At 41.1% G+C, this 26,389-nt stretch overlaps 1 protein-coding gene across 1 annotated transcript in view; it reads left to right on the top strand.

Annotated features, from left to right (window-relative positions):
- The window catches only part of anapc1 (anaphase promoting complex subunit 1), a 46,078-nt gene extending 27,673 nt beyond the window's left edge, over positions 1–18,405 (top strand). The window contains exons 37-53 of the mRNA XM_080508034.1: positions 164–298; positions 764–846; positions 1,160–1,238; positions 1,536–1,610; positions 2,628–2,680; positions 2,848–2,995; positions 3,310–3,506; positions 6,922–7,008; positions 8,153–8,270; positions 9,666–9,743; positions 9,865–9,932; positions 10,012–10,150; positions 11,758–11,844; positions 14,006–14,101; positions 14,801–14,990; positions 16,771–16,902; positions 17,453–18,405. Of these exons, the coding sequence (XP_080364160.1) occupies positions 164–298; positions 764–846; positions 1,160–1,238; positions 1,536–1,610; positions 2,628–2,680; positions 2,848–2,995; positions 3,310–3,506; positions 6,922–7,008; positions 8,153–8,270; positions 9,666–9,743; positions 9,865–9,932; positions 10,012–10,150; positions 11,758–11,844; positions 14,006–14,101; positions 14,801–14,990; positions 16,771–16,902; positions 17,453–17,583 (1,896 nt within the window). The 3' untranslated portion in view covers positions 17,584–18,405. The remainder of the gene's footprint in view (positions 1–163; positions 299–763; positions 847–1,159; positions 1,239–1,535; positions 1,611–2,627; positions 2,681–2,847; positions 2,996–3,309; positions 3,507–6,921; positions 7,009–8,152; positions 8,271–9,665; positions 9,744–9,864; positions 9,933–10,011; positions 10,151–11,757; positions 11,845–14,005; positions 14,102–14,800; positions 14,991–16,770; positions 16,903–17,452) is intronic.
- The last annotated feature ends 7,984 nt before the right edge of the window (positions 18,406–26,389 follow it).

Below are 26,389 nucleotides of genomic sequence, written 5' to 3'. Positions count from 1 at the left end.
TCCTTATCTTTACCAATGTTCCCTCTTCTTGTGTAAACCGCTCCACAAGTTCACTTTTTATTTTCACCCTTCTTGATTTGTCTTCTTTCTTCAACGCTGCACAAAACTTTCACAGTAATCCCCCATTATATCATGTCTGATCCCTTGTTTTCTCTCTTTGAAGCACGGCAGCAACTTGATTGGGATGACTGACCTGAACGTGCCGGAGCAGTTGTATCAGTACATGGTTGGAGGCCACCGCAGAGCTCAGGCTGGGGCCAGCAGGGAGAGACACAAGTCCCCCAGCTACCAAATCAAGGTGCACAAACCATTCCCTATTTTACTGTCCCAATGTAAAATCTGCAAATGAAAAATGAGGAAATTCATGCAGCTATTTGCTTCCGTCTGTTTTCCTTGAAATGTTTCATAAGAGTCTTTCATGCCGTTTGAATTTTCCAGTGTGACAGATATTTCCATCTTTTATTGACAATACAAATTGTCTGATAGTGATTGGCTGAGGCAGCTTTCCTCAATCGTAATACTACACACGACCATTACTGAGGTAAAAGGCAGTGTGTCGCACATTGTTTCGGTCAACATCCTTTCACGACTCAAAAATTGAATCAATAGTGACCTATGTTTTTTAACATATAGTATACATTTTCTGGGTAGATATATTTTTTATGTAGGTGTAACAGGGTTGTGCAAGTGGTACAATGGCATATAAGAAATTTTAGGAAATATTTCGTTCAAAAACCAGACTCAACAATTGTTATTCTTTCAGGAGGGCGACACTATAAATGTTGATGTGACGTGTCCGGGGGCCACGCTGGCCCTCGCCATGATCTACCTCAAGACCAACAACAGGTACAGATTTATATGTTGGATTTCTGAGCCTGTATTTAAATCTGAGACTGTTTGAAAATAAACATTGTATCTGATCACTCTGCCACAGCCATATGGCTGAAGTGTGTTGTTCTATACTTCACTATCACTCCATGCAGATATCAGAGCACAATAACCAGCACTTTCTCAAAACAAGCGTTGTCGTAAACAAGAAATGACCAAGAGTCCTGCAGCTCCCACTGTGAAGAGGTCTCATCTGAGGCTGTCTGTCTGTGGAGAGGGTGTTGAGCAACCATATTAACACCCCTCTTCTCACCCTGGTTTGGTCCATCAGGTCGATTGCTGATTGGCTGAAACCTCCCGACACTTGGTTCCTCCTGGACTTCATCAAGCCAGAGTTTCTGCTTCTGAGGGTCAGTGTGTGTGTGTGTGTGTGTGTGTGTGTGTGTGTGTGTGTGTGTGTGTGTGTGTGTGTGTGTGTGTGTGTGTGTGTGTGTGTGTGTGTGTGTGTGTGTGTGTGTGTGTGTGTGTGTGTGTGTGTGTGTGTGTGTGTGTGTGTGTGTGTGTGTGTGTGTGTGTGTGTGTGTGTGTGTGTGTGTGTGTGTGTGTGTGTGTGTGTCTGCGTGTGTCTGCGTGTCTGTGTGTGAAATCAATTTTTAACACCTTACCCTGCCTCCTTTTTTTTTTCTTTCTTCTTCCGATCCCTTCAGACTCTCGCTCGGTGTATTATCATGTGGGATGAAATCCTCCCGAACACCGAGTGGGTCAAGAGTAACATACCCCAGGTGAGAAAATGTACACAGTCACACACCCTTGTGAGTCGTCACACTTGGAGTTTGTGCCGCAAATATGCCATCAAAAAAACTTGTCGAGAAGTCCCAAGTTATGAGGTTTATTAAAGTTTGTCAGGATTTAAGATTTAATTCTGGTGGCTGATTGTATCTGAAAAATTAGTGTCCGTGCAGCTGTAACAGTGTAACTGAAGTTTGCGTGACACCACCTTTATACATTCAGTGTATTCAAGCCCATCCTTCTGTCGCTCTTACCAGATGTATCCAAAGAACAAGTGGATTTCTCAGCAGGAGAAATAGGCTCTGTAGATTAAGAAGAAGAGCAAACGGCGCCTAGTGAAGAAGCAATATTTGTGAACACGGAGGCGTGTGAGAGTGAAACTCACACTCCAGACAAACAGGAGTTAGTCTTTGGTCAGGAAAAGGTAATGGCTCGATTATAGACGCAGTCATTAAATTAAATCGGTTTGCTTTATAGCAAAATAATCAAAGACAAGAAAGTTGTCTCGTAAATACTTTCAAAACATTTTGTTTTTGTCATCGCATTTAAAAAAAAAAGCATTTTAGTTCCATGAACCAGGGGTGTCACATACTTTTCAGTTCAGGGGCAACATACTGCCCAATTTCATCTTGGGTGGGCCGGACCTCCAGAATAGATCCTGAGTAACATTTAAATTTAAACTTTTGTTTGTTGTTGTTGTTGCTCAGAGCATACGTAATGAAATACATTTTTATTTTCACAAAACCAAACAATTACTTTTCCAATTGTCCTGAAAACTTCTCTTATAGCTGATGCATTGTGCATCTTTTTACAAACCCACTCTGACAGCATGCCTTTGAGCAACTAGAAATAAGGCCCAGGGTAGCATAAACCAGCCTTCACTAGGGTTTTAGGTTTATTAAACTTAGAAACTGTGTTTGGACATACTAATAATAGACTGCAACAGTATTGGTGATTGATGCGAAACGCTGCATTCGATCCAAATAATGAATGACGTATTTTCCATGTAGATCATGAGGGGAACATTTAACCCTTCAGAGGACATTAACATGGAGACAATGACGTAAGTATTTGTCAGTAATTTTAAGAACGTGATTGAAGTTTGAATATTGAGGGTAAATTTGAATAACCCATGATTTGTTATCACCATATTCTATAGCTAGCACACTGACGTGTCTCCACAGTGGCCCTAAAAGCTCAATACGTGATTTTCTGCTCCGTTTCCCTCAGTCAAGCCCAGGACTACATCACAGCCGGCGCCTGTATGGCTCTGGGATTGCGTTTCGCTGGTTCCGCCAACTCCGATGCCTTTGACTGTCTCTACGAGTTTGCCAGAAACTTCATGAAGATCATGTCGTTTGCTGGTACATCTGCAGTGGTAACTGCTTTTTTTTTTTTTTTTTTTAATATACATATTTCTCCCTGTTTGGTGTGAACTGTGTTGATGTGTTACGATGAACCTGCTTGAATTTGAGTTAATTGTGTGAGAATATTACATTTGTAAGATGGCCCTATACCCATAACATCATCAGATGCAATCATTGCACAAATAATAAATGGGTAAGCCTCACGCATACATTTCAAAGATAGACATCTTGTTCACCCACGAACAACCACAGCCATAATCCTCCAAAAGAACTCCTGGGCATAACATCTTTGTTCCTCTGCCACCGTGGGTTCTCGTCTCTCCAGCAAACAGGTTTTTATAACCTGCAGACGGGCCTGTCGATGATTCTGCTGGCGATGTCCATGGTGATGGCCGGCACGGGGAACCTGAAAGTCCTGCAGCTCTGCCGCTTCTTCCACAAGCGAACAGGCGGCGAGATGAACTATGGCTTCCACATGGCGCATCACATGGCGCTGGGTTTGCTCTTCCTGGGAGGGGGCAGGTGAGCAATACACGGAATCACTACGCACAGGTAAAGCTCAGTGGATGGACATTTTCGCAGCGTTCATCTCCTTAACAGCTTCATCAGACTCGGGGTGATGGAAGCATAGGGCAAAAAGCAGGGTGAGCAAAATGAGACAATCAAGCCTTTTCTGTTATTGTATTTTCAAAACGAAAATCAGAACAGGAAAATGCTAATGTGTCCACATGTATAAAAGATATATCGAAGTGTGTTGAAATTCAGATCACTTAAAACAGACTTTATTACTAAAGTGATGCCGAAAAGATGAAATGTAATCATCTGGTTGTTCTCAATCCTCACATTTTTGCCAGGCACCCCAAAAAACCCCATGCAAGCTTCATCAATGAAAAACTTTACAGCTTCCCCCTCTGTTATTCTTTTAAACAGTTCCTACATTTTTGAACTGCTTGTTCAGGTCAAAAAGCTTTTGATGGCCCCATTCGGCCACCCACTCTGCTCCTCTGTCATGTCCATGTTCACTCCTGCAGCTGTAATGAATAGAGGTTTAATTCCTCTACATACATTCCCTTTTATGTACGGACTGTTGCAGCATGTTTTTCCTCGACTATAACTCTAAAGGAAGGCTGGTGTTTTTCCCGTATTTTTCTTCTCGTCATAACATTTCTGACAAACGATGTACTTTCAATGTTCCTGAATGCAGCACTTCGCTCTACTGATTCTTACTGTGGATTTGGATTTGTCTCTATGAATACACTCTCAGTAGTTTCTTGTAGTCAGCACGGGCAAATATTTAATTTAGTTTTACTTAATAACTGGACACTAGCAAATGGGAAGAAAGGGATTTTTCCAGCAGATGAATTGATGTTTCACATGTGACCATGAAAATTCATGCAGGATTGACTCAGGTTAAGTGGGATTTAAATGTGGTCCCACAAAGTGCAGTGATTTCGACGTGGTTCACTAATTTGTTCATATCTGGGCTGTAATTGTCTTTCCTGCAAAGAAAGAATAAGACATGAGACTCTAATTCTAAAGGTACTGACTATGAGGAAAACAAAGTTCATTGCTTCTACACCTTGTGTTTTTATAAGTATAAGAGGATGAGGATGCTTTTTCATGCTGTTGTGTTGGTTGAATGTTAAACGCCCGAATGTTTTTCACATTATTGAAAGACACAATTTTTATAGGGCATAAAACAATTTAATCATAAAATAAACTCCCAGTTTATCATTACTGAATTTCTTCATAATTGATTTGGACAAGAAGAAAAAAAACTGAGAGAAGAATGTCATGATGGAAAAATGCGTCGTCTGACCCCCAGATATTTCCACGTTAAGTTTTCGTACGTTACTATCGTGTTCTTTAAATAAGTTCAGTTGTATTTGTACAACACTTTTCACAGACAGCAATCAAAAAGTGCTACACAATAAGACACACTAAAACATGGAAAACAAATTGGCCCAATCTCTACAAGTATCAACCACCAACACACTTTAAAAACGACCCTACCAAATCATTGTGGAACATAAACAAGTTGTGTGACTTCAAAACCTGCATCCCTTCTGTGTGCTCAGCGTTACTAATATATGAATAGTGTCCACATTTTGGTTATTCTCGCCGGATTTTTCATTAGACTAATTCCATTCCAAACTGGCCTGATGACATCTAAATTGGTGAACACAAACAAAAAGAACACACCCATCGCACCATTTCTGGGAAACACCCAGGGCAATGCGCACACTCGGCATGGGTTAGCCACACATATACACACAAATATGCTTTTAAGTGTTGCTCTTGATCGTAATGAATGGCATTCATAAACACACACCCAAACCCGGTTCCTGCAGCCACCGACCTCAGCCCGGGTATTTTCAAGTGAAACAACGGCTCCCACTCTCATTACGTGTTGCAAATGTCTCTCCACCTTCAGCCGTAATCAGATGGACCTTTTGAATTTATTTGGGTCGCGCTTTATTTTCAGACCTGTCGGCTGAAAGCCGCGTTGCAGCTGCAGGGACTGCTGGGTTGAATGCCAGCCGCCAAAGTGTGTATTATCACGAGCGCTTCGCCGCGGGTCTGCAGAGGTTTGCAGGTTGCGCCGGATAGCAGAGTGATGCCACCAATCCTCTCCTGGCGTCCGTCATTTCGTCTGCACTCAGATCTTTCAGTACATTTCGTCATAATCGTTACGGTGCATCACAGTCATTCATCCTCTCGCCTTTATTTTGCTCTTCGCTAACCTCTGTCTCGTGGCTCATTACTCATCTCCCTTCATTCACTCTTTCCGCTTGCTCAGTTTCTCTTCTCATTTTTGAAAACATTCTTAAGCTGAAAATTGAAGCGAAACTGTTTTTATTTCCGTATTGTCCAAAGTAATGAACACTACTCCATAATACAGATTTTTTTTATACCAAAGATCTTCTGCCTTTTCTCAGTACGGGTTACATGTCCTTTCTCTACTCTGTTCGTGTTTTGGATTTGCTCCCAATTCAAACTCGAGTGTTATGGATTTTCCTGTCCCTCATAGCTGCAGTTAGTCCTCTACCGTTTCCCACTGTTTTTGCAAAATATTTATCATGGGTCACATGTCGAGTACAGATTTCCTGACGCTGCTAATAAAGTGTGATAACGCACATTTTTAGAGCCAATAGAACAACAGTAGTTCCAAGTGTTGCTTTTTGTTGGACTGTGCTGAAGGTTTTCGGAGAAAACAAGCCAGAAAAAAGGGATAGTTTAAAATCAGCAGTGCTCTTTTTACAATCTTTATCGACTTATGTAACAAAAAGGATCATCATCTTATGTTTGGTCATGAAGTGACGTTTGTGCCGTGATTTGTGTGAAATGTATAAATGTTGGAGAAATGTATTTGGCAAAGTTGTGCCAGGGATTGTATTATTGAAATGTCAATTGTTGAACAATGTATTTGGAATTTACACAAATGAGAAAAAACACCAAAATATATCTGTCTTCATATGCTTATTTTTGTTATCACCTTTGCATCAAGTGCCTGCTTTAGACCCTTCACCTGTGAATTTGTAGAAAAATGTCTCACATCATTTGTTCATGACGTAAGCGGCCATTAAATGAAGGATTGCATCCTTTATCTCAGTTGACTTTTAATAAGTACTCTCATTAGGTCCCTCCTGAGCATGAGTAGCATTTATCATCTGACCTGACATTACTTTAATGAATCTATTATTCAAATTAGATTCTTAACTTCCTGCTCTTTATGTTGAACAGGCTGTGTTGTCACTATGTTCACTACAATACACACCTGATTTAAATAATGGAACGAAAAGGGTAAAGTGTCGTTAAAAACCAGTCGGCAGAGCTGTGTTCTATACGTCCGTCTGTAGAAGTCGGTGTTAAACAGTGAGAGGCTGATGAGTGTTTATGTGACGTATTTTCACGGTGTCATGATGTTTTGTTGTAGGTACACCCTGAGCACGTCCAATTCGGCCATCGCTGCTCTGCTCTGCGCTCTGTACCCACACTTCCCTGCTCACAGCACCGACAACCGGTGAGACCAACACACATATGCAACAGCAGGAGTTGCAACTGTTCTTTTGACATTTCACTGTATTTTGCAACAGAAAGTATCATTAAGATTGGCTGACAGTCGTTTTCACCCGGAATTGTTTCATTTTTGCAGAAATATAAACGTTTGCATCATGTACCTGTATACTCTGCGCTACCACAAAGACAAATTGTAAAGTTGAAATTTAAAAGTTATTATGGGACTTTTTTACCAATCCAGCCAACTCTAGATGATATTGGACTGTATGTGGCCTCTGAACTAAAATGTGTTGGACACCACTGATCTAAAGTGTTAAAATACATGTCTGTCCGATAGTATTTCTTTGTTAAAGTTGACCTTTCACTGCATTATGAGAGTGAAAACGTTTTTAAAGGTACCTCGAACCAAAATCTAAGGTTTAATGTCCTTACACAATATCTTGTTCCATTGATAATTGTTAATCCATTTATATTTAAAACAGTCTTTCATATCAGAGTTGGCCACACTGGTAAATAGTGCAACGATGACCTTTAAATTCACACTCTAGACTTTTTGCAAAATCTTTCTCAATTTACAGTGAAATTTACGCCAACATCAACATAAAGTCTCAGTGTTGTGTTATGTCTGCTGAAAATGATGGTTTTATTGCCATTTTTTCAATTTGCTTGGTGGTTTCACGGCTGGATGTTTTCACGTCTTATGTTTGACACGCCTCGTCTAGACAATCTTTTTTTGTCTCCCATTTTGCTTGATAAGTCTTACGTTTTAATTGTATTTAAATTGTTTATTCCGTTTGATAAAAATAATAAGGGTAGACGTAGAAACAAAGCAGTTAAACAGTTTATTTCAAAGGTTCACCCTCAGTAATTTAATGTTTCACTCTAAATACTCAGTTACCCTGACCTTTATGACAATTTATGAGCATCATGGCTTTCTGTTCCCTTTCTGTGTTCTTAAGTAGACATTATGAAACTTTAAACCGTCGTTGCTTTTCAAATAAATGATGACACATCAGTTTATGGGAGGTTTTTGACATTCTCTGTGGCTTAAAAGAATGATTTCAGGAGAAAACCAATCCAGCGTCAGTCTGTGATTGTTCTTTACAAAAAGCAATTTTTTTTTATATTAATTGTTTCCGTTATTACAGATATCACCTGCAGGCCCTGCGGCACCTGGTCGTGTTGGCTGCAGAGCCTCGCCTGCTGGTCCCTGTGGACGTGGACTCCCTGAAGCCTTGTTACGCCCTCTTAGAGGTCACCTACAAGGTTGGCACACACAAATACACACACACACACACACTTGAATGAAGTAAGAATTTCGTCAAGCAACTGTAACAAAGTCCTGAATCACAATGTAATACTCCTGCACCAAGTAAAACAAAAAAAAAATGTTTTATTGGTTTCCAGCTGAATAGTAAGAGGATCAATAGCTTCAATCACATCAATCTAAACCTCAAAAGTTTAAATAGCAGCTTTTCAAGTGCAGTCGGGAAGTTCCACTCGTGTTTTTAAAGAAATCCCTTCTCAAAACCCTTACAGACATTAGGCTAAAACAATAACGTATTAAGACTCAGCACACATTGGTCTCATTGTCTTCTCTGCGGGTCAACATACTGGCCGACGTCACTGGAGCCGGTTCCCAAGATACACAAAGGAGCGACAGCTTCGTCAAACTGTTTAAAAAAAACAAAAAAACAGACGCCTGAAGTCTGTATATTTGAACAGTTCTCATAAAAGAAGAACTTCATTCTTTCAAATTCTTAGTCTAAGCTTTTTAATGTTTCACCCTGATCACCCCGTAATTTTATGGATTATAATTCAAGTATATCAAAAGCGCATTTTAACATGTATCCATTGATCTGAGGGGGAGAAAATACCTGTTTGAGTTGTTTTGAGCTCCTGTTGTTTCACTATTTGCTAAATGAAAGGCGGCTGAAGGTTAAAGACACAACACCACAGGACAGGTCGCCTCATTTCAATTTGATTCACAGCTGAATTCTCTGTTTGAGCTCTTGAACATTGTCAGTCACCACCGTCGCTCCTTGTTTGAGACAAATAATAACACTTATATAGATGTATTGTTTATTGAAAAGTGATGTGATTACCAGCAGGGTTCAGTGATACGTCACGGTTCTCTAACCAGCCATCACCACTCAGTGTAGCCTGCTAGTCCTTTAACCAAATATAGTCAAAGTCTCAGTCTGAACAGCAGCACACCACCATCCAAAAGAGTCATGTCAACAAGCAGGACTCGGGGATTTGCTGAGAAACTGAAGATTTGTTATACATAGTTCAAGTCTAATAGCCTAAACTGTTAACTTAATGCCTTCTTCTCAACTGACTCATTCAATGTCTGCTTGACACCGTTTCTCCCTCTTTTTTGGTACAGATATTCTGACTTTGTAATACTGTGTATAATTTATTCGGATGCTTCCCGTTGCTATCCATGCATGCACTTTCTGAATTATGCTGTGCGGCAGGGACGCTATGAGAATATCTCCCAAAACCCAGAATTGCCCTGAGAAATTCCCAAAAGATCACCTGATTATAAACAAGACTAAAATATTCCCATCCCTCCATCAAGATGAACAGTGAGCTAACATCTAATTAGCTGTAGAGTGTTGACTTATTATTTATGAACACAGTTTGCTCGTGTTTCAGGAGACGAAGTGGTACGAGGAGACGACCGTCGAGCTGATGGCTCCCACCATGCTTCCCGAGCTCCACCTTCTCAAACAGGTAATATTTCGCAGCCACCATCACCCGACTCGTCACGCAACTAAAGCCACATTCACGTGCATTAGGGACATCATGAACAATTGTTTTGAGTTTCTGAATGCTGGCGGCATGTTGATGGCAGGTGAAGGTGAAAGGGCCTCGATACTGGGAACTGTCTGTCGACCTCAGCAAAGAAACGCAGCATTTGAAGTGAGTATGGATAAAGAAACAAACTCTGCTTCCCACTATATGGATGTAATTGTTTGACGAGTCCCGGGTTTCTCCTCAGGTCCATCCTGTGCAAAGACGGGGTGTTGTATGTGAAGCTGCGGGCCGGACAGCTGCCCTACAAAGACGACCCCCAAGGCTGGAAGAGTCTGCTCACCACCACCGTCAACCTTCACAACTCCGGATTCAGAGCCTTCAAGGTGGAAACACAAGCATTGCTCAGACTGAGTGCATTTCATTTAGTCTACATGATAGAGGAAGGAATTTAAATCATTGCTGTAGGGAGAGAAACAAAAGCCGTTGACATTCTTTTCTTCGCCGATTGACTTTTCCTTTCCAGACAGAGCGGTGAAAACTGAAAAAAAGTAATTCTCAGTTTCATGTATTTGCCACACCTAAATGTTTCATATTATCACACTTTTTGATATTAGACAGAGATAACCAATGATGATTGCATTTAATAAGAAAATCCAAGCCTCAGAAAATGTCTAAAGATAAAAAGCAACATGCCATGACATGATCAAGGGATCTAAAGAAATTCAATAACAAAAAATGAGAAAGAAGGTCATCTACATCCATCAGTCTGGAAAGAGTTATGATAATTTCTAAGGATTTTGGAATTAGATAAGATAATCCTTTATTTGTCCCACAATGGGTACATTTGCATTGTTGCAGCAGTGAGTGGACAGTCCTAAAATAGCAAAAGAACACAAAAGATAATAATGAATAAATAAATGAATATTATATATTGCACAGGAGAGGACGGTGATGGACATTATAAAAATGCAAAGTGTCAAATAGGAACAGTGGTGATCCTTCACAGGAGAGGCTGGTCGACCAGGTCCAGGTCCATTATTCAACAATAAGAAAGAAGCTGTTCAAAAAAGCCATCCATGGGCAAGATTTCAACATGTTTTTCCTATTATTCTTTGTAATTTTTTACATGTTAAATGTTAACAAATAAAAATAAATACACAAAAAAGAATACACTCTGATAACTGTAATATAAAGATAGTTCATCAGCTTAGATGTGTAGACGTCTTTATAAAAATGGAAATGACAGCCATAACAGTTTATTTAATATTCAGTTTATTGACAGAAAACTTTCTTATAACCAAGATATAATGTACAAACACACATTTCCATAATTGTTGTGCAGAATTGAATAAAGGATGCCTTCAATTTATTGTGTATTACTTAGAAATGTTCCTCTCCTGTCTGGCACTCTAATTCCCAACAATAACTCATCTACGTTTTGTCCTTATATCCCACATGTCTTTGGAAAGCTTAGCAGAATATTTCTCATTGATCACAGAGTTCTCAGTAAGACAAATTTCATCTTTTTGTTTTCTATCTTAGCTGCTTTAAATTTCACAATTTTAGTTTTTAATTTGAAAACCACCCATCAAAATTGAAGTGTGAGGAATTGAATTCTTGTCCTCCTCCTCCTCCTCCTCTTCCTCAGTGAAATATCGTGTCCAGCTTTGGCAGGTTGTCCCTGAAGGTTCAACAGGCAGCTGCGTGGCTGACAGGCTATTAATGGTTTCCCAGTAGCTTGGCTGTAAGCTGCCAATACACCTGAATATCTGCAGGGGGGAAACACACATTTTTTATTCCACTGTGTTTCCTCCCATTTCTCTGGTTTCCTCTTTTCTTTCTCTCCTTCCCAACTTCCTACAAGAGACTACCGATACCCTTTACCCTCTATTGTTATTTTATCGACAATGTACGTGAACAAAGTTCAGCATTTTCGAAAAGAGACGTATAAGCTGAATGATTTCTCCACTTTGTTTGTGTTTCTCTGCAGCCTGAAGACATCTCCACGTTCACCTCCGAGCCCGCGCTCATCTCCTTTGCCGAGTTCTTCTGTAAAGCTTCAGAGGAAATGAAGCAGGTGAGTTTTAGCACCAGACCGTGGCATTTTACAAACCGCAGCTCATTTGATGATTCAACACTCTGAGAGAGTTGGGGGAATTTTCCGGGGGAATTCTGGAAGCATTATCTCTTTCACATCTAAATCGTCAGCGTTTAAAGTCACACAAACGTAATTGACGTGCCATGATGCTGACTGAGCACTAATTCACAGCATTTAATTATGAATGTGTGTCCGTCATTACTGCTGAAACTTTCTTCTCGTTCCAAATAGCAGAAACACAAAACACAGTAAAATCACATCTCTCTTTTGCAGGAACTAAAATGATCATATTTACAGTCACTGTGCATTCCTGGTAATATTGCACATCCTGAATCAGATCTACTTCATGATACTGTTTCTCAGCAGCTCCAAAATCCACTTACCATTGTGTGAACAAAGAACTGTTCCAAATATTAAAACTAACCAACTTAAGGAAGCAGCTGGTGCAAACATAAACTCATATCTCAGATGTACTGACTGAAATCATCCTATATCACAGGAAACATGCATAGAATATGAATTTTCTTTGAATATTTGATCTACATCTAAACAGATAGTCCTAAATGTGGGTTAAATGCATTAGAACGGTAAGATTGAAACACAGCGATGAAAATCAGAATGTTTCTGTATTTGTATTACAAAAAAACCCACAAACACCGAAAGAAGTTGGTAAAAGTTAAAAGGATGCAAGAGTTGGATAGAAATGTTGTAAATGTGTTGAGAAATATAGTAAACATGACCAAACCAAACCATTACCCAACAAAGCTGGGTGTCGACACGTACCTGTAGCTCTTATTATCGACTATTAAAGTCTGACATGTTCTTTTTTAACAACTGAATTAGAAAGTCATCATTGTGAGAGCCACAAAAACATTAATCCGATCTACCCGATAGCAAAACTGTGTTTACCAGAAATATTAGTGGGATGCAATGAGATAGGAATATTATATGATCATAATATGATAGTTTATACCTTGAAATAAAACTCAAGCTGATTGTGTTTAAAAGGATCATCATCTGTGAAACAAATGGATCATTTCTTGAAATTGTCAGCAGACGGCTAAAACACAGGAGCTACATGTGATCATCATTAATCCGGCGTACCACAGCGGAGCCCGTTGTTCGATTTCAAATTAAGAGTTTAACACATTTTATCATTTTAAGTTGTCTTAGCGGGAAACATTAGGCACGTTTTCTCAAGTTCCATGAATTTCTTTGTTTTATATTTCCACTCAAGTCAGAAATATATCAACAATAACCAAACTAAGTAAGACTATCAATCCAACTTTTACTTGAAACGCTTATAATTTTGAGGAATATTTCAGCTTCCCAGAACAGAAGAGTCAACAGCACAAGATTTGTGGTTAAAAAAAAACTGTAAATGCAGCTCTTTCACTTGTGGCGGCTTCGCTTTGTTTTAATCCCGCGGCGGCTTGATTTGTTTAGTCCATGTCGTACACAATAATTTAAAGATTTAAAATAGATTGTATGGATTGTCATGATTGCTGTTCAATCAGCTCAGTCGTCAGTCGAGCAGACGAGCCTCAGGTTCAGCCTGCAGAGCCAAATACAAGAAATTACTCATATTGGAGCGTAACGTTTTGTAATTGAATTTCAATCCAGTCCATATTCATAACAGGAGTTATATCTTTGCACGACAATCACACCAACTGAGGCTATGCGTTTTAGCTCCACTTGTACTAGTTTGATAATGCAAACACAGTCTTGAGTGCATTTTTTCATATTTTTTTTTCTGGTTTGTAATTGTGGTGTGAAATAGCTCCAGATTTCAAGCTGAAATACATTTCCTGCTGGCTTCCATTCACTTTCTGTTTAAAGGTTAGCCAAGTTATTCTGACGAATGTAGTTTTAGTTAGTATACAACTTTTGAATCCGTTAAAATAAATGATTAGACTTTGCTTTCGCTGCGGCGTAGTGGTCAGCCCTCCCACCTCACAGGGAGACGGGACCGTTCTGTGCAGTTAGTCTCCCTGAGCATTTATAGGATACATCAGTGCAAAACGCATTATTTTGGGTGTATACTTTTTGTAATGGAAAATGTTTTTTTACACTTATGGGTTGTCAACTTGTCGTTGTTTGATGCATCAGGAAAGACTCACCATGTCTCTTTTTGTTGCAGAGGGAAGACACTCTGATGCTGTTCTCGGCGATGCTGTATGAATGTGTGACACAGGAGTGTCCAGAGATGTTGCCCACGTACATCGCGATCGAGCAGGTAACACACACACACACACACACACACATACACACATACACACATACACACACACACAACTGAGGACGGTTAAGTCGGTCCTTGTCACATTTACTCCTCATGATCTTCATGACAATAATGCAAATGTTCCAGCAAGAAAAGTCAATTAAATGAAATCGTTCGTTTCTACAATTTCATTTATATGTATTCCTGAGGGAAATTAGAAATTAAAAATATTTCTTGGTTGATGATGCGCAAAAATGAAGCCCAAGTGCCTGTTGTAGATAAGATCATTTAATTGTATCGGATTAGTTCATGAGTTCTTGCTAATTTTTCTTTATCTAGATCTTCTCTGTGAGTGTGTTAATTCCCATACACTTTGCCTATTATAACCTACAAAAAAGAATTAAACTGTCAGCTGAGGTGGATCAGAAATGTATTTGGGGGAATAACAATTTTTTTTATGTCTCACAAATATGTCCATTCAACATTGTAAGAAATTATAACACAGAAACTATATTTCACATATATTGTGTTATTAGGCTTCTTCAGCTTCTTTTTTTTTTTTGGTAATTGCACAGGTTGTAGTGGGTTCAGTAAAATTTTGTTTCTTTTAAGAAAACAGCTGGGAGCCACAGATCTTGAGGAGAAATACACAGATAAAGCACTTTTAAAGGTATGCAGATTTTAACCCTGTCTTTGTGGGTGTGTGTGTGTGAGGCTGTGGGAGCTCTGCGCCAGGGCGACCTCCTGCAGACGTTCCCCCTGTGGCAGCTGCGTCTGGTGGTGGACATGTGGGACGGCAGGATGACGCGGGGCGCCACCAACCGCCACGACACTCTGCTCACCTCCAAGTTCCTGCCCGTCATGAAGAACTCGGTGGATGTGATCCTGGACGACTGGCTCCGAGGTGAGACGGGATGGGTGATGGATGACGTGCATGTGAATACAATCGGCTGATTTGTGTTTGTGTTGTGAGTCATATGACAAGTAAACTTAAAAAAAGAAAAAAAACAAACAAACAAAAAAACCCAGCACACCATGTGACAGACGTCAGCTGTTCAGCCCGGCTCCTTTCAACACCAATCATCTGTCCCCGCCGCTTACATGATACACACCCCATTAACTCCAAAGATTTTTTTTTTAAGCATAGAAAATTTACGGGCAGGAACAACGAATGTGGACGCTAACAGGTCGCCATTAACTTTCACTCTGACGACATGTGACACAAAGGTCCGTCTCTGTTCCACACCGCAGTCAGTCACAGGCCGCATCAGATCCCAGACGTGTTTCAACATGTCTGGCCGCCCCGCGCCGTTGCACATTAATGTCAAAGTGTTAGGCGGTAAACAGACGCTGTGTATGTACTCAAACAAACACGCATTCCTTCCCCGAACCCACACACACACATGCGCGCACGCACGCACGCACACACGTGGAAACAGAGACACGCCCACAGGGTTAAACACTCCGGGAGGCGTGGGAATCCAGCGGATGACTCTGCAGGTATGTAAACAATGCAAACATGTGTTCGCGTTCATGTTTGATCAAGTCAGTGGCATTAAGAAACCAAGCTGACTTCAGGCATCGGGAATGTTGCGACACACTCGTGAATGAAATATGCATCTGGAATTTCTTGTTTTTTGTGATTTTTGTTTCTACTTTGCATTGCCGTGATAAAGTTATTTACCAGATTGAAGTGGTGTCAGTGTTGAAAGGCTGCCACACTTCCTGGAGATATTGATTTCGATATATACATACAATAATAAGTATGAAAACATGTTTTCCGATGGTCATGTTCGATCTGCTGACTCAGCAGAGTCTCAGTCAGACCCGTGCGACTTGATGATTACACCGGTAATGACGAGGCGATGGACTGTGTTGTTAACAAGCCGCTTTAAAATGCTGCACCTCAAATTCTTTGGATGCCAGCGGGGATGACGCGCTCCGGGAGGAGCAGGCGGAACCGCAGCATGAGTGACGATAGTCAGAGCCAGACCGGCGAGGAGTCGACTGAAGACACTGAGGAAACTGTGTCACCAAAAAAGATCCGAGAGATTGTACTATTTGTGTGCGAAACCATGCAAATGTCACAGTACCTGGATTTATAATATTATTATTGTTGTCTAATTTAGCCTCATGAGCATCTTACCCTGAAGTGGAATCATATATTTGTTATATTTCAACATGAAGAGAATTAATTTGCCTAAAATTACTATCTCTAGAAGATTCCTGTTGGAGTTGTGTGCCGACGCAGCAAAAAAAACAAACATTTGCCAGCGTCATTTTTACTGTTCAAATGTTAAAACTATTCCCAAGAAATATATCAGAATGTCTTGTGAATTCTTGCATTGCTCAGCTTTAATAAACATCTGTGATTTCAATATGACCTAAAAGAAGAAGTGAAAACGTGTCGTCTTTATTAGTGTCACAGGATCAGTCATCCGATCCTAAACCCGTCTTAAACACTCCTGGTCTTACTTTAACGGCCTTTTATGGCTGCAGTTTCAGTTCAAATGAACTCTCATTAAATCCTCGGCTTTGAACAAACAGCTGTTCAGTTATTTTTTTTTTAACGTACATGTGACTGAGTGTTATAAAAATGTAAAAGGGATTTAGGAAAGACCTCTTTTGGTAGGTCCTGAAAGCTGCGTGAAAAAGAAGTAAAACTTGCACTCTCTCTCTTCAAGACAACAGCGCGGTGGTGAAGTCCTACATGAGGGGTGAGGCCCTGTCGCGGGACGCCCTGTCCGCCACGCTGGCCTCCTTCCTGGTGTACCGCTCCATCCCGTCCCTGAAGGACACACACACGCAGACGGAGGGTAAGACACAACACACCAGACGGTATGCGTGTATGTTAGGACTTTGCATCCAGCTCACAGCAACAGCAGCCCAGACGCACTTTATTATCCAACTTCCACGTCGTAATGATGCACTTCTTCAAACTGCAGCTCTTGCAATTATCTCTGTTGTCATAATAGACATGAAATTATGTCCAACTGTCATTAGATTCATTATGGTTTTGCTCTCATTTGAGTCCTGGAAGCCTTTTCTTTGACATTTTTATGCATTAAAAACTATTGTGACACAAACTGGATACGACACTTGAAATAAACTCTCGTGGCATGTTTTAGGAGTTAATGCAGGAAACTGGACTTTTCACTCTGAACCCAAACAAGTTATTTTAGAAATGCAGAAATTAAATGCTAACACGTCTTTATTTGTGACGATTTCAGGGTTCACCTCTGTAGAAACTGAAAGTGACTCGGGGGTTCTCTCTGTCTCTGTCTCTCTCTCTCTCTCCCTCTCTCCCTCTCTCTCTCTCTCTCTCTCCCTCTCTCTCTCTCTCTTTCTCTCTCTCTCTCTCTCCAGGCTGCAGCTCTTTTGGCGATTTATTGTCGCGCAGCAGCGAGCTGGGAATCCCTCTCCGCGACCTGCTCAGACTGGCGCCGGTGCTGCTGGGCTCTGGATCACCGCCGGGCTTCCCTCTGCAGGCACTTTGATCTGGACGCCCAGAATGACGTCGGCAGGCCGCTAACTTCTCTGAGATGCAGCTCGAGGTGGAAAACACACACACAGGTGGTTTCTGCCGGCAGGCTCCAGCGTCATTGTGAAACCAACTGTAAAAAAAAAACACCTTGAGTCGTATAAAAAGAACTGTTTGGAAAATAGTTTTTTTATCATCTCTTGTTGAAGGAAACTGATTTTGTATGATATTTGTATTTAGTGTTTTTTGGTTTTTGTTTTTTCTTTTGTTCTCCAGTGCACACGCCACGTTTGTGCTCTGCTCTAAAGTACAGGGGCAGGAAATGTCTTGTTTTTGAAGAAAATACCTTTTTTAACTATAAAATGGAAAATACCTGCACACTATATGAATTCTGTGGGTTTTTTCCCTTGTGTTTCTAAATATTGACCCATGTGGTTCAGTCACAATAATCCAAACATCTGCTGCCTTATTGTTTCCACTTTTGTATTGCTTTTACATTAACCCTTCTTTTTGAAGGGTTGATGTTAATGTTCTTTTGCCGACCACATAAGAACCACATAAGAAGAGGATTTTCAATTTTCTGGGTGTGTGACGAGCTCATTCAGCTCCGCAGGGGAGAGCACACCATGGTTATTTGTGTTGTTGCATTCGTCCGTCACATTTTGTTTACAGTATACAGATCTCATTGTTGTGGTCAAGATCTAGGTCCTTTTGAAATGAGGGCATTGAACTGTACTCGTTTGGATCGCCGGGTGTTTCCCGCCATCAAAGAACACACCGAATATTCCACACTTAGTTTTATAGTAAAGCAAAGTCCTTCGCGGCCTCGACTGAATTAGTTTCAACTTGCATTTATTGTGTGGGTGAAGTTGAATAAACCTGAAACTGAAGCTGTGATGGACGATGTGATCAAGCTGATGATGAAAATAAAGATGAATCATAAAGTAATGGTTTGGAATGAGTATACTGATGGTTTTGATAAGAAACTTTAATATCGTAATTTTTTTAAATCAAAAATTGTATTTTATATTTTTATCAATCCTGCAATAAACATGTACATTTAAGTATTCATCTAAATATCTATATGCAGTATAAACTATGCTTTTATATGTATTGTCATGGTCCTGGAAGGTGTATTCCTTCCATCCATCCATCCAAAGCTGGCAGCTTTTAATCAAGTCAAATGCACAGAAACTGAAAACCACACACAGCTACAGACTCTCTATTAACCCATTAATGCCTTTGGATTGTTTGAGGATGCTGAATCATGAAGAGAAAACCGAAACGCGCAAATGTAGAACGTGCAAACGAGCCGTGAGGCCGGAGGATACATATTGGCTGTTGGGAACCAACAGCTTGAAACGAAAAGTTCATAACTCAAGTTTACTCAAGTAATGAGCTGTAAAAACGTCATTGGAACAACGAAGAAGTGTTGAATGACGACTCGCTCCACCAACTGAGCTGCTCTCATCGCAGCACATAAAAACTTTTGAGGGATTTATCAGAACTCTGCATGCCGATTGCACAAATGCACATATTTCACTTATCTTCAGTGAATCTCTTGCATTAGCAGAAATCTACTCAAATCTCACAAGTTAGTTCCTTCAGCCTAAATCTTCACTCACCTGGAAATGATCCTCAGGGATCGTTTACCAAACTGGTTAGCGTGACGGCTTTTACTGATATGAGTTAGACGTAGGAGCAGTAGGGCCAATTCTACGGTAGATGTCTTTAAATCAGAGTTTCGGCACATCAAGGACAACAAATGCACTTGTTAGAAGTAATCCAGGCGGTCCAATGAAAACCTTCCGAAGTCAAAGCAACGCACTCGGCACATACTGTGCGTACACACCCAACGCACAGCTGGTGGGAACATCAGGCGAGCGGTTATCGCCTCCTCTTGGGCTCATTTGTTCAGTTTTCCTAAACCGTTGGGTTTTCTCACGCTTGCGTGTGAAATGAGTATTTATTGGAAGTGCTTTAAAGCCCCGGAGTGTGGGACTTTCCTAACCCAGCAGGAAGGCAGCGAGGACGCTCGAAGCTGCTGTGCGCTGGAAATCCCGGTGGTTGAAATGTGATCAACCGTTTCTTGAGCCTCAACCGTCCAACAGGAGTCGAGTTCATGGGCCATTTAAATGAACTAATTCATCTTTTTTTTTTTTTTTTTTTTCTTTCTACCTTATTTGACCTGGTGAAATCCTTGAGATGCGCCCCAAACTCCGGAGAAACTGCGAAGTAGCAAAAAATATAAACCGCTCGGACATGTGAAGAGAATGGAAGCCGAAAGCTTTCAGTCAATTCAGTAAAATTAAGACAATACATCCGTCAATTCTTCGTAACGTTGGGCAGTAGCAGGTTAAAACCACAAATTGTCCATCGGACACAGAAAAACAAACCCACAATTACAGCTCCAGGTAATTCAAAGTATTTACTTTTCAGCTTCAGGAAAGTTTCACACCTCGATGGTAATATTTTGAAAATGCTCACTGTAGAAACAGAAATTGCTGTAGTTTGCATGTCAGGCCACCAGCCGGTGTTTTTCTACGAATGCATGGAGAGAGAAGTACAATGAGAAAACATTCACGCCTTTTTAAAACTCTCTTTCTTCATCGTATAGATCCACTTAACATCTAGTTTGTTTAAAATGTGTCTCCACTTGTGCAGATGATTTTGTAGTAAATGTTACACTGAGGTGAAAAAGTGCTGCTAACTTGAAGAAAAATATGAGCTGCACACTCCACATGCAACAAAACGATGTACTACGACATGTACATAGTGTACATGTGCAGTGTTCTGTTTTTCAGAAGAGTCAGAGACCGGTGTGTTTCGAAATGCTGAGGTCATTTAAACAAACAGTCGAAAGACACTTGGCGGTTTTCTCTTGAAAGCACTAAGAAACTGGAACTGACAGCTTCCGATGATCAGTTTGCGAATCTTATATTACTTAAATCGTCAAATCTCCACCTTAAGCCACTTATGGCGAAGTGGAAGTGTTTTGTGTGAACACTGCTGAACTGGAGAATCGTATCAGACCTGGACAATATTGTCATGATGAACATTATCTCTTCCACGTAGTTTGTTTGACACTGAGGACGATTGTTTTTGGAATTGATCCCAGTTTTCTTGTTTCCAATGTCCCAACTAGCACTGTTAGGAATTCCCACCTCCGTGTTTGCACTGTAGGTACATTCACAAACCATTAGAATGATTCACAAAACGTGAAATGAGACAAAAGGGAATCAGCTTGAAGGCCCCCCCCCATTTTCGTCCGACCGTGTGTGTTTGTGTCCCAGCTCGGTGTGGAAACTCTCATCTCATGCAGTCGGTGTGTGGGAGGATAAGAAATGTGCGTTCAGCCCTGACTCTCAGATTATTGACGTTCCAAAGACATTCCAAGGCAAAAGGAAGACGTCCAAACAAACAAGCGGCTCACGCCCTCCCTGCAGAGCTGCAGCACCAACTCAAGACGCATTCGCGTGTTTTAGGCTGCGAGACTCCAAAGAGATGAAGTTCTCCTTTTGCCTCCACTGCCGGTATAAACGTGCCAACACATGGCATTAAATGGCCCTTGACAAGTTTAGTCCTTTGTGGTCTGTCATAAAATACATCTTACGATAATGGAACTATGAGCAAAGTGTCCCTTCCGGTGGTTCCAAGTCCGCTCTTTCTCACACCGCGGCTCATCCTTCTGGGTGGACCGAGCGGAAGATCAAACCGTCTGTTGAGCAGGACATGAGCCGGTCCACCCACATTTACTGGATTTTCACTCCCTCCTTCAGGAATTCTCAAAAAGTTCCTTTTTACTGAGTATTGTGACCCTGAAATAGCCACGGGCCATGAATCACACGCATTTTATGGATCAGGGGAAACTTCCAGCCTCCTGTCTTTTATGGAGCTTTATTTGGCAGCACAAAGCCATTTGTGGGTCTTTTACGACAAATATCCTGGTTTCTAAATCATCTCTCAGATTTGTTTGCTTGGTTAAACGCTTCCTGAAGAGACACAATATCATGGTGGAGGCGTCGCCGCTCCCATCCAAACAGAGTCCTGCCCCTTGATAACAGTTATTACCTTTCAATTAACCTGCGCTCTTTTCATTGCTTGACTTGATGTAATGGTCAGTCAGACCCGTGTCTTTTGCGTTGTCATGCTGCTGTGATGCCTCACGTGACCCACCTGGTCAAGTCCAATGATCAGTTGAAGGCACGTCGCTTTGGTGGGAGAAAGAAGCCGTCGGTTCACATGGTCTAATATTATTCTGAATGCCAGTGAGATCATGAATACATCCAGAATTGTTCTTCCAACTTTGGACTTGGGAGCCTCACAACCAATGTTAATCTCATTTTTACTGCCGCTTCTCTTTTCTTTTCAGTTTTTTTTTTTTTTTTTAACCCCTGGTCTCAAAGCGACTGGCGCAGCACTGCGTTTCACCCTGTGTCCCGCCGTTTCCGTCAACACGCCTTCACAAACATTCCTGGGACACGTCACATGGCGTTAATTAGTAAGCTGGGTGTGACGGCCTGTGGGTGTCTATCAGATGATCAAAGTCTGGTGATTTTTTTTTTTTTTTTTACAGTCCCGGCGTCTCCGGTGTTGAAGTGACTCAGCTTCTCTCTGCAGATTGTGAGAGATCCTTGTATCCTGGTTGTTAAAGGGCAGAAGAAGCAGCAAGACACATTTTCAAGTTCACTCATGCCTCGTGTTGAGGGTTACCACTTCTGTTTATTTTACAGGGGGGGGGGATTTCAACATGCAGATTGTCTATGAGAACCGTCAAGTCTCAAAAGAAACATGAAAATAGGGGATCAGGTCTTTCCTCATTGGTTCTTCTTTCAAAGCAATAAATATACACTTTATAACTGGAGATTGAAAGCAAAACTAAAGTGAAGTCTGCTTCCATTGCTCTTCATTTCTTTGTGAAAAGTAACTAATGCCAGCAGTTAAAACACAAAAACCAAACATGTTTCGATGTCAATACGTGGCTCCTGTGTTGAGAAACAATGGCTCTCTCTCACACAAGGGAATGAGACGTGACGACTCCGAGTCCAGTTTGTCCTGACGCCGTCGTCCGCTCGGAGGAAACCAGGTCGCAATGTATCCGCATCTCCGTTTGCCTTTTGGGAATCAAAATAAAACTCCAGATTTACTTCAAAACTTAGATTTGTCATTAAAGGATGCACAAATAAAAGCAACAACAAAGCAAGACAAAAAAACACATTTGTTGGCATTTTACCAGCTGCTGCACACAAATGATATATGCAGGTTTTAGTGCTCTTTGTTTTTGAAAGGTTACACATAATTACAGGACCTGGATGAAAGCCTGTATTGTTTTTTCCCCAACACCACCTCGCTCAATAAGGAGTGGGTGATTTACGTGAATGCTGCTTACTTTGGATGTGGCGGCGTCTTTTTCACTCTCCTGTTAAGGTAATAAGATGAAATCCCCCCCAAGCAGACCTGAATCAGGCATGTTTCTGAATTACTCTCGTATGAAGCCTGTACATACATATTTACACATAGATAAATACAATTGGGGAAAATATGGCTCAACATAAAGGATAGTGAAGCCTTGATTATTTGTTCATGCCTTATGTAGACGCATATGATGAAAGCAAAAAGAGGTGATTCAAGTTGGCTACTGGTTTAATGGTTTGGACTTTAAGTGTCATTAAAGCAGCAGGAACTGATCTTGACTATGTTCTTGTTAACAACTTTACATCCTGATTGTATCTGAGGGCTCTGGCTTTACGACCTCCGACGAGTGCCAGTGGAAGACCTGCTGGATGTTTCATCAGAAACCAACGGGAGCTTCTTCTCACAGATCATCTCACGTAACCGAACTGAGCTTGGACTCGTTAATCATTAAACATGACAGTAAGTTTATCATACTGATGTTTACTTCACAGCAACAAGATCTTAGTCCCGGAGACAACTTTTCTCAAAGAAACAGGGAATGTGAAGATGACAAACGTGCAGCAGATGCGATGCTGTCGAGTCAAAATGTCTCCGGCTATGTTTGCTTCGCCTTGTTGGATGAAGACGGGTCCAAAAGAAAACATGATCCAACACAGAGTGACTCTCAAATAAACATTTCCAATGGATTCATTTTTACCGACTGTCTGCCTTGTAGAGGTTTTTTTTTTATGCACTTAACACATTGCTGGTCAACTGGTTTTAATGGTGTTTTCCCTTCTTAAATAGTTTTTTATAGGTTTTATGTTTTATTAGGTTATTTTTATTATATTATACATCTGATTTTAGTCCACTGCTTGGCCTGGGAGGGAAAATGCCCTTCCCTTGTGTATTTAACAGGATCATAAAGTTAATCTGGAAGTCTGTATTGGAGTTTAAGGCCAGGGATTGTGTAATAATGACAAAATTGTGTTTTGTCCTGGACTGCGCTGCAGCCGGTGTTGGGGAAACGGGATGAATTCCGTCTTTGTGACTGCACATCGAGCCTGTGGGAAAGAAGGAGCGCAGCCTCGAGAAAAGAAAACTCCTCTTGTGTTTGTTTCCACAATAAGCCAATCTAAATGTGTCACGCCGAACACACCCTCAAAACTCTCAGTTCTTTTCTCACATCTTGACTGTACACAGAGGAGCGCACAGTATTCCAGTGCATTTTGTTTTAAGCCCGATGTAAACACTGCCACAAAGGACACTTTGAAGGACTGTGATCTTCCCCGTGAGACCACAACCGAGCCGTGGACCACCAAGGGGAGCCATCTGACTTTAACCAATCCTGTAATCACGCTGCAAAACGTCCATAAACAGCGAGTTGACACTGCTGCGACAGTGGATCTATTTGCAGGGAGAAGTAAACCATGAAAAAATGTAGGAGGGGGAAAAAACATTACATTGATGTTCTTTTTTTTTTCTTTCTGGAGTGTCTGTGCTGGAGGCACGTCGGGTTCGGCCTTGACCTTCAGTGCGAGTTACTGATGACGTCTGTTGATTCCTTGTGGCTTTGTTTGCATGATGTTTTCAAGTTAAAACACAACGGTCGTTGGATTTTGGGAGTCGGAGTCACTGAAGACGCGACTTTTTGAAAACAGCACGACTCTGACAGATCTGACAGATCACGACCACACGCACAGTCTCAAGTGAAAATACTTTTTTTTCTCTCTACATTTTTGTTTTTAGAAAAGTTTTGTGATTTGAAAATTAAAATGTCCAGGACAATGGCAGAAACGCTGAGAAACTGTGCAGTTGGCATGTAACGAGGTTTGAATCCAGACGTGTGAATCCACTTTGTCGCTACGTGTGGAGGTTGAGGGATCAGCGCTGACATTATGACAGGACTGGAAGAGTTGCATTACTGTAACTGGAGAAGGCCAAAACCTAACCTCCGACACTGTGAGAGATGGAAACGCTTCAACTTAATATCTTCACACATTTTGACTAGAATGTGTGGATTTATGCCAACGTGTGTCACATATCCACAGTATCTAAGATGTAATAAATAAGTATTGTTCTCCCTTTATAAGACCTTTCTACATGCTGGTTTGATTGGATTCAGCAGGATTGCTGCCGTTTCTCTTCATTTTTCAACAACTTACATTCAGATTATGTAGAGCATCTTCCTCAATGCCTGTCGTTGAACCGTGGACACTGTGAAATTGTGAAAACACGCTCACTCTGGAGGAACTAACTCCCGGGATGCTCCCGCTGCGTGACGAGCGCGCCAGCCGCCACACCACTGTATCGACAAAACCAACACAGGACATTCAGTTCAGCACAAATTTGCTGCTTTCCACAGGAACGTGACACGTCTATCTGTCGCGGGAGGAGTTTCTGACACAACACCACGTCTGCACTTCCCTCTCGTCTCAACGTCCACTTTGCTTATCAGTTTTGCAAGAATTGAGGAGGGACCTCGGGAGGAATTGTATACATCTGAACAGGGAATTTCTCTTTCAAGCCTTCGTGAAGAAAGTGGACAAAGTTCATCTGGGTTGATTTTTGTGAAATGCAGAAGTGTGTCCATATGAGGAAGTCATCGTGTTCTTCCGACTGAGTGAGAGCGAATACTGACAGAATTACCACTTCCAAATATGCAGAACAGCCGAGAGGACTCCCTTTCCCACCTATTTATAGAGCACGTCCACTTTTAAACAAGACGTCGAGCGCTAAATGAATCAAGGTGCAGGGAAGTCGGCCTCAACTTCTGCTTTTACTTCCGTCTGTATTCGTGTGTTCATGAAAATAGGCAGAATTTCCCTGAAGTTTCACGCATGGCAGATTTCAATGTGTGCTGCAGTCACTGGTTGTTTCACTGGGTGGAGCAGCATTTTTAATTCTTCCCTTTAATATTGTGTGTTTTGCTTTATCGTGAATATGACTGCTTCTATTCTCTTACCCAGTGTATCTGTGTTGAGGACCTCTAAATAGCCATCCATCTAATCCTATGTCTACACACACACACACACACATTCACACCTTGAGGTATTTTAGAATAACCAATTAGCCTAAAATGCATGTTTTTGTTCTTTTCGAAAGACAACATCAAAATTCCCACTCTACTCCACCACTGTGCAGCCAACACTTTATTCTTTTTTGATTTTCTCATTACATCACCAGTGGAATATATTCCCAGATAGACCTGCACAGTCACCTGAAGTAAATACGGCAGTCGAGTTACTTCTGTTTTTCTTGGAGGAGGCAAGAAAAACTCCCAATGTTTGGCTCCGGTTGGTTTATTTGAGCACACCAAAGATGGCATAGATGAAAACGCACTATTGGACTGAGACCATTTCAGTCACCTCAATGAGTGGGATGATAAACAGTAATGCATTAACGGGAGCTGCTGTTGTTAATATTAC

The sequence above is a fragment of the Blennius ocellaris genome (genome assembly GCF_963422515.1).
Source record: "Blennius ocellaris genome assembly, chromosome: 13".
Lineage (NCBI taxonomy): Eukaryota > Metazoa > Chordata > Actinopteri > Blenniiformes > Blenniidae > Blennius > Blennius ocellaris.
The sequence above is the reverse complement of the archived record's forward strand: the minus strand, read 5'-3'. Positions and strand labels throughout refer to the sequence as shown.